At 36.7% G+C, this 9,246-nt stretch overlaps 1 protein-coding gene across 1 annotated transcript in view; it reads left to right on the top strand.

The window, feature by feature from the left end:
• Positions 1 to 9,246, top strand: part of SOX6 (SRY-box transcription factor 6) — a 544,947-nt gene that overhangs the window by 34,011 nt on the left and 501,690 nt on the right. Inside the window, exon 2 of the mRNA XM_007956810.1 lies at positions 3,411 to 3,618. Coding sequence (XP_007955001.1) covers positions 3,411 to 3,618 — 208 coding nt within the window. The remainder of the gene's footprint in view (positions 1 to 3,410; positions 3,619 to 9,246) is intronic.

Here is a 9,246-nt window from a genome sequence, read left to right as displayed (position 1 = left end):
CAAAACATCACAGAATGAAGGACAATGGCTAGAAGGGCCACATCAAGCAATTCACTGCAGTTGTGTATGAACAGAGAGACAGTTCAGGGGGCAGGAGTGCATGCATGCAAGGGAAGGAGACAGGGAAAAGGTAGTTGTGGGGAGGAAGTGGGAGGAGAGCTGTTGCATTGTGGGAGATTACAGTCAATGTCATGAGACAAAGTGTATGTGAATTGCTGTATGGAAAATGAATTTGCTCTGTAAACTTTCACCCAAGTCACAATAATTTTTTTTTAAATGACATTATTGATTTTGTATCACACAATAATCTCTTTATTGTAAAGATTTGGATTTATGGATCTTTTAAGTCAAATGCTACCACCTGTCTGTCAGTTTGTCATACTGTGGTGGCTTGCATGTTGCTGTAAGGTTTGCCACCAATATTCCAAATACTAGTGGAGTCATCCATTGTGGTCAGGTTTTAGCAGAGATTCCAGACTAAAATAAACTAGGAAGAGAGGCCTGGTGATCTCCTTCCAAAGAGTTGCCAACAAAAACCTGAAGACTCACACAGAGCACTGACTAACTTGCTTTGGATACTTCATCAGATGGGATCAATTACTGGAGAAGGATATCATGTTTGGTGAAGTAGGGAGCCACTGAGACCAGGGGAGACCCTCAATGAGATGGATTGGCATAATAGTCTCAATGAACTCATAACAGAACTCACGAACTGAAACATACCAGCGATCAGGAGGATGGTGCAGGACTGGGCATTTCATTCTGTTGTACATAAGGTTGCCATGAGACAGAGCAGACTCAGTGGTAGTTCTCTAACTACCATCTATCTATCTGTCTAAATCAGATGTATTGTCTATAGACCTCATTTCATTAAAGACCAATATTTATTAAGTTTACTCAGTCAACTCACTGCCATCAAGTCAGATGTGACTCATAGTGACCCCTCTTTAGGTTTCTGAGGTGGCGGATTGCCCAACCTTCCTTCTGAGGAGTGGCTGATGGGTTTGAACCCCCAGCCTTCTCATTTGCAGTTCAATGCCTTAGGCACTATGCCACCAGAAGGTAAAATAATGAGGGCCAGAAATGGTGACTTTTGCTATTGTTCCTAAGGTGACTTACATAACATATTTTATGGTTCTATTCACTGCTTAAGATGGTGCTTTTGTTATATTTTTCAATAGTTCTTGTGACTTTCTTGGAGAAATTATGATTTTTCAGCCTTTTTCTCTTTCTGCTTGGTAGTGTTAAACCACTTTGGACAGTTTATGAGATTGAGAACAGTGTGGATCATCTTTGCAGTAGGAACCCACAGTTATTGTCTGTGATACAGGCTGATTAGTAAGCATATTTCCATAATAAAAACCAGTAAGCATATTTCCATAATAAAAACCAAGGAACATGTTCTAACGGGTAAGCTTCAATGAATAAATGAGATTGTTGAAAATTGCTTCTGAGAGAAAAAAATGAGACTGTATGGAGCCTAAATGAATTTGGGTCTAAGGACACCCAGAAGCTGTTACTTAGGTTGGAGAGCCATTTTTAGGATCTCTCCATTTCAATTTGGGATAATGGGAAAATCCCCCTTATTATGGTCAATGGTGAATCATTCATAGGTCATTACTTCCACGTATTCCTATGACTAAAAATCAAGGAGTCATATACTGTGGCTGGCATCTAAAAGAAAGAGTTACTTTGCATTGTTCTCCAGAGTTATTGCAAAAATAAGATGAAATATCTTTCCTGGGGGACAAAGGAAATTATCTAGGAACAAGATAAAGAGCTCTCTTCCCTGCCCTGTCCTATTTATTTGATCCTTTTTAGTTTATTTCAGTATAAATGTATTGAACACCTGCTGGGTGCTGGGCATTGTGCTAGCAATGGAAATGCAAAAAAGGATTTAAGATTTATTTCATAATATTTTAAAAATCAACTTTATTGATATAATACACACATCACACGATTTACCCATTTAATATATATAATTCAGTGGTTTTTAGATTTAGTAAGTTCATAAGAATTAATTTTGTTCAAGACTCATATCAACATTTTTTACTTCACATTTCCTCAGGTCTAGAGAGAAAAAAATCTCCTTGGCCCCATTCCTAGATTTTTTTCCTTCCCTCAGAATGATAGTGCCCACCATATATTAAACACCACCTTCTCTGATGTCAGCACTGTGTCTAGTTACTTTGCAAGTGTTCCCTCACTATCTGCTCACAGAAACCCTGAAAACAAGTTTCATTCCTACGTTATATACAATGACAACAATACCTAAGTACCTAACATTTATTGAGTACAATTACTATCTCACTTAATATACATGGAAACTTCTTTCTCCAGACTCCATTTCCTTTTTTACCCCCATTACCATCAGTTATTAGCTCTATATTGTTTACCTCATGTTTTTGTCTTTAGTTCTTGAAGCTTCTGGGCTTCTGGGCTTTTTTTCTTTGTGGTGAAGAAGAGGGCTATAGACGCAATTAGGGTTTTCAAGCTTCTGATGAGGATTACAAAACTCTAGCTGCTTTACTTCACACATTTAAAAAACAATAGGGAGAGAGAATACTTATGCTCAGATAAGATAGATGCATGACTACAGAACACTATATTTGTTACTTTCAACCCTCAGTTATGATTTACAGAGAAATACAAACAGTTCCTTTTTGTCATTTTCAGTTGGAGATTTGATTTTCCTCCTCAGCTAATGGATCTAAACTTCATACCAGCTAGCTTACTTCTGTATAAATGTTTCTGTAACAAACTTGATGTTGTCAAAGAATGTTTAAATGCCACGTGAAAAAAATGCATGTACATATGTGCTGAAGTATCAGGGTAAGGGCTAGAAAGAGGCTTCTGTAACTTGAGACAGATGTAAAGCCAGAAAGAAAAAAAAAAAAAAAAAGATTCTTGTCCAGCCCTAGAAAACAAAATATTCAGATTGGCTAACTTTCCAGTACCAACCAACATTGTAGACTAAAGTTAATTTTTCTATTGGTTCTGAGTATAAAGGTCCTATTTTCTTTTCTACATATTTCTTAGACTGTGGGAAGATTATTGCTAATAGAAGTACCCTGTTCAAAGAAAAACTTTTCCAACCCTAATAATTGTTCATCTAATGGGAACTATTTTAAATGAAGGGTGTAATTGAGTAAGACCTCAATGTCTGTTTTAAAGTTATTATTTTGTTTTGAACCATTGAGGCTGCTTCATAATTCCAAAAGCTAAACAATTTGAATGTACAGTTTTCGGTAGTTGTTTCTTCAATGTTTAGTATTGTTTAAGCAGGTATAGTTAATATGTTTTATTTGTGCTACTTAGCATCATATACTTTCATTCTGAGTTTGGGATTTTTCTCAAACTGTAAGCAAAGAAACATGTTCTAATGCTTCTGTTTTATTTTATTTTCCTAGGAATCAGAGAATAATAAATTGTGTTCCCTATATTCGTTCCGAAATACCTCTACCTCACCGCATAAGCCTGACGAAGGGAATCGGGACCGTGAGATAATGACCAGTGTTACTTTTGGAACCCCAGAACGCCGCAAAGGGAGCCTTGCCGATGTGGTGGACACACTGAAACAGAAGAAGCTTGAGGAAATGACTCGGACTGAACAAGAGGGTATGTGTGGACTTAACTGTTGGGCTTTTTTCCTTTTAGGCCTTAAAAAATAAAAGAGTGGGATTTTAAGGGCTAGAGAAGTGCATAATTGGCACTAGCTAGGAGAAAGTTTTTCAGAAGTTACCATGGTGATGGCAGATTGTGCTCCATTAGAAGTGTTGAGCAGATAACTCTGTTTTTCTAAAACTTGGTGCATTTTTTATTTGGTTCTTATAACAAATCAAGGTTTTAAACTGGCTTTAAGTGTCACCCTGAAGAAAAGGTACTATGGGAATTTACCCAACTATAACTTTATTTTTCATTTATTCTCCCCTATTTCCTTTTGCTGAATAGTGTTTCCTTGTACTAATGTTAAGTGTTTAGAAGCAAAACAACAACAACAACAAAATCCTGCTTTATTTTCGTCATTTTTGTAAATATGATTTTCATTTTACCTTCAAATGTTACAGCATTAAGAGTTGAAGGTTTCTGACATTATAAGGCTAAATGTTTAAAGGGGGTGTGCTTTCACACTTGACATCTCCCACCCACATTCTCTACTTTCTCCAGAAGAGTTCACTTAGATACACGTAGGTCCTAAAAAGTAGAGGTAAAAGAAGAGTCTTCAGTTATATTTTTAAACTAAATAAATCAAGTCTAATTGATGGCTATACTATGTATGCTTTTTTCATTTTTTTAATGTATAGATTTTAGACCATAAAATGTAGGGTAATTAATGACTTTGGATTTATTATTAGCATTGTAAGTTAAATCTAGATCTCTTTGGCACTATAGGGGAATGGAGATTTGATATCATGGATTTTTGTTTTCATGTAACTTAATTTTATTCATTTAAGGGTTTGACATTTTAAGAGTTTCAAATTATTTTTTTTTTGTGGAAGTCTTTCTAAAATGTATTGCCTGCTTCCCTGACTTACAAATCAGATTATGTGGCATAAAATATAAACTTTTTTTGATGACTCAGGGGTCATGATGTGGTATACTAGGAACTTTAATTGCTATATACCAACTATATAAGTTTTTCAACCTGTCTAACCCATGAAGTTTAAAATTTGGTATGGTATTAATACATGACTTGGCAACTCACACTTTTTGAGAATTAACTATAGTAATGAATATAAAAGTTTCTTAAGAACAGTAAAACTATATAAATTTGAGGTTTTATGATTATCATATTATAAATGTCAATTATTTTACTGTACTAAATAAAATTATATTTTTTTTCGGGGGGGAGTGTGTGCATGTATGTGTTAGTTTCTCCTCCTTCAGTATCAGGTTGCATGCTGTTACTTCATGCTTTGTTACGAACACTTCCTAATTTGCTCCTTCCAGTCATTTATAGATCATGAAATTAGATGATTATGATATTCTGGACTATGTATAAAATATGAACACATTTGTTTGAGCAAGTTGCTGAGGGATTCTCTTATGGGTGATATAGATGATATTTAGTACATGGACTTTGTGTTGTTGACACTTCTGGTTGTTCAGAGACTTGTTTTCCTGGTTCTTAGCTGTGTTTTAGAATAATTGAAGCTGCTAGATCAGTGATCACTGAATAAGTGAGATTGATAGATAATTTTTAATTATGATTCACAAAAATGGTTTTACTTCTATAATTACATGATTTTCTAATCATGAAATTAAAGGGTTCTTTAGTGTCGTGCCTAAGGCACTTGACTGCTAACCAGAAGGCTAGTGGTTCAAACCCACCAGCCATCCTCGGAAGGAAGATGGGGCAATCTACTTCTGTAGTGATACTACCTCGGAAACCCAAAGAGGGGTTGCTATGAGTCACATTCGACTTGACTTGATGGCACATAACAACAACAGTGTAAAAATGAAGTTGGGTGATTTTCTTTTTTTTCTGGAGACCTTGTGGCACAGTGGTTAAAGCATTGGACTTTTAACCAAAAGGTTGGTGGTTTGCTAAGATTTACATCTTTGAAAAACTTATGGAGACGTTCTACTCTGTCCCATAGGGTTGCTGTGAGTTAGCATTGATTCAAGGCAGTGGTTTTATTTTTAGTGTAAAAATGAAGAAATTGATTTGTGATGATTTTTTTTTTCCCCTACACTACTCCAGAAGAACCAAGCTCACTGCCGTCAAGTTAATTCCTATTTATAGTGACCCTCCCTTGAGTTTCCAAGGCTGTAAATCTTTATGGAAGCAGACTGCATCATCTTTCTTCCATGGAGTGGCTGGTGAGTTTGAACCACCAACCTTTTGATTAGCAGCCAAATGCTTTAACCACTATACCACCAGAGCTCCTAAGGAATTATAAATCTCTAGTATTGCAAGGGATATTGTGGTAGTTAAGGTTGTGTGTCATCTTGGCAGGGTTGGGTTTTCTCCATGATGAGACTCCATGGTGGAATCTACTGTGAGTAGCTGAGTAACTGCATTAGGGATATAGTCTGCTTCTAGTATATAAGAAGCAATGTTGATGAAGGTCTGTAGCTTTTTGGCACACTTGGAACCTACATTTAGCTGAGTCTTCATTCAGCAACCTGCTATACTGGCCCTGCCAATCTTGGAACAGTTTCTGGGCTTGAACTCATGGCCTGCCATGTTGTTTGATAATCTTAGGACTGTGCCATTTTACTTATTGACCTTGGGTTTGTCAGCCTCAGCAGCCAGCAGCTGCCTGAATTAGGAGAAGCCTCCAGCTTCAGTGAGCACAAGGCAGAGCTGAAGCCCAGGGTCAAAAGGCTTCCACCCAGTCCCTAGAGCTGGCACTTTGAACTCAAGACTTCTAGCCTCCTAAACTGTAAGAGAATAAATCCCTGTTTGGTAAATCCAACTATCTGTGGTATTTTCTGTTAGAGCAGCATTAGAGGACCCAAACAGATGTATTTGCAAGTAATGGTTAGTTAGGAGCCCTGGAGACACAGTGGTGAAGTGCTTGACTGCTAACCAAAAGGTTGGTAGTTCAAACCCACCCAGAGGCTCCTCAGGAGAAAGGCCTGGTGATTGGCTCCTGTAAAGATTACAACCTAAAAAACACTATAGGACAGTTCTGCTTTGTCAGTATGAGTCAAAATCATCTTGACAGCTCCTAACAATAACCACGATTAATTAACTTCTACAGATAATGGTTAATTTCCTATTTTTCCTCTTTACTATGATGTGCTATAGTTGATTTTATAAAAAAAAGGCTCTTACAAGATAAGACTACTTATTTAAGAATCCTTTCTACTATATTCTTACTAGGCAAGTTTTTGTTCCCCCCTACTTTATAGAATGTTGTTTTCTATAGTACATGTGTTTTAGACATCAAAAATTAAGGCATGTTTAGTATATATTAATGTGCATAATAATATATACATACTATATTAAGCACAAATGTGAAGTGATAGGAAACATGCTTATTAATGTACAGAAAGTGCATTACATTCCCAGAAATATGGGAAGCACGGTGAATATAATGTATGAAAGAAATAAAATTATTTTGACAAACTGAAACTATGAACTTAAAACCCATCCATCAAGATAAAATTTGATAGAACTTACTTTTAAGTTCAGAAGTTATAACCAAAAACCCCCAGATGCAAAATTAATTGTTGTTGTTGTTGCTAGGTGCCATTGCATCAGCTCCGACTCCTAGCAACCTTATGTCCAACAGAAGGAAACACTGCCTGATTATGCACCATTCTCAAAGTCCTTGCTATACTTGAGCCCATCATTGCAGCCACTGTGTCTATCCATCTTGTTGAGGGTCTTCCCCTTTTTCACTGACTCTCTACTTTACCAAGCATGATATCTTTCTTCAGGGAATGACTTCTGAAAACATGACCAAACATGACATGTGAGATGAAGTCTAGCCATTCTCACTTCCAAGGAGCATTCTGGCTGCACTTGTAGGATAGATTTGTCTGTTTTGGCAGTCCATGGTATTTTCAATATTCTTCACCAACACAATAATTCAAAGGCATTGACTCTTCTTCAGTCCTCCTTAGTCATTGCCCATCTTTCACAGGCATATGAGGCAAATGAAAATACCATAGTTTGGGTTAGGTGCACTGTAGTCTTCAAAGTGACATCTTTGCTTCTTAACATTTTAAAAATATCTTTCTTTGCAGCAGATTTGTCCAGTGTAATATGACATCTGATTTCTTGACTGTTGCTACAATGAGTGTTGATTGTGGATCCAAGTAAAATGAAATCCCTGACAACTTCAATCTTTTCTCCTTTTATTGTGATGTTCTTATTGGTCCAGTTGTGAGGATTTTTGTCTTCTTTTTTTGAGGTATAATCCACACTGAAGATTATACTCTTTGATCTTCATCAATAAGTGCTTCATGTCATCTTCACTTTCATCAATCAAGGTTGTGTCTTCTGCTTATTACAGATTGTTAATGAGTCTTCCTCCAATCCTCCTGCATTCTTCTTCATATAGTCCAGCTTCTTGGGTTATTTGCTCAGCATACAGATTGAAAAAATATGGTGACAGGATGCAAGACTGATGCATACCCTTCCTGATTTTGAACCTCTTGGTCTATGTACAAGTTCCTCATGAGCACAATTAAGTGTTCTGGAATTCCCGTTGTTTGCAATGTTGTCCGTAATTTGTTATGATCCACACGGTCAAATGCCTTTGCATAGTCAATAAAGCATAGGTAGACATCTTTCTGATACTCTTTTTTTCAGCCAGGATCCATCTGACATCAGCTATGATATCCCTCATTCCACATCCTTTTCTGAATCCAGCTTGCATTTCTGGGTGTTCCCTGACAATAATATACTGCTGTGACCATTTTTGAATTATCTTCAGCAAAATTTTACTTACATGTGATATTAATGCTATTTTTGATAATATCCTCATTTGGTTGAATCCCCTGTCTTTAGAATGCACAAAATATGGATCTCTTCCAGTCAGTTGGCCAGGCAGCTGCCTTCCAAATTTCTTAGCATAAATGAATAAGTGCTTCCAGCTCTGTATTTATTTGTTGAAATATCTCAGTGGGTGGTCCAACAATTCCTGGAACCTTGTTTTTTGCCAATTCCTTCAGTGCAGCTTGGACTTCTACCTTCAGTACAATTGGTTCTTGATCATATGCTACATCCTGAAATAGTTGAACAATGACCAGTTATATTTTGCATAGTGACTCTATGTCTTCTTCCATCTTCTTTTGATGCTTCCTGCATTGTTCAATATATTGCCCAAAGAATCCTTCAATATTGCAACCAGAGGCTTGAATTTTTTCCTTTAGTTCTTTCAGCTTAAGACATGCCAAGTATATTCTTCTCTCCCCAACCCTAGCTCCGAGTATTTTCACATTTCATTGTACTACTTCACTTTGTCTTTTTAAGCCACCCTTTGAAATCTTCTGATCAGCTCCTTTATTTCATAATTTCTTCCATTTTACTTTAGCTACTCTACATTCCACAGCATGTTTCAGAGTTTCTTCTGACATCTATTTTGCTCCTTTCTTCCTTTCCCATCTTTTTGGGGTTCGTTGGACTTCCTGAATGGATATATTCTCATCTTTCATCATATCAGGGAAGTTCTCTTCCAACAGATCTTGGACAATTTTCTCAGTGATATTATTTTTCTCTTTCTGTTCTGGAATTCCAATGACACATAGGTTATTCCTTTTGATGGTATCCCACATGAACCTTAGGCT

Source organism: Orycteropus afer, unplaced genomic scaffold (genome assembly GCF_000298275.1).
Source record: "Orycteropus afer afer isolate SDZICR_OR568_19922 unplaced genomic scaffold, OryAfe1.0 scaffold00014, whole genome shotgun sequence".
Lineage (NCBI taxonomy): Eukaryota > Metazoa > Chordata > Mammalia > Tubulidentata > Orycteropodidae > Orycteropus > Orycteropus afer.
The sequence above is the reverse complement of the archived record's forward strand: the minus strand, read 5'-3'. Positions and strand labels throughout refer to the sequence as shown.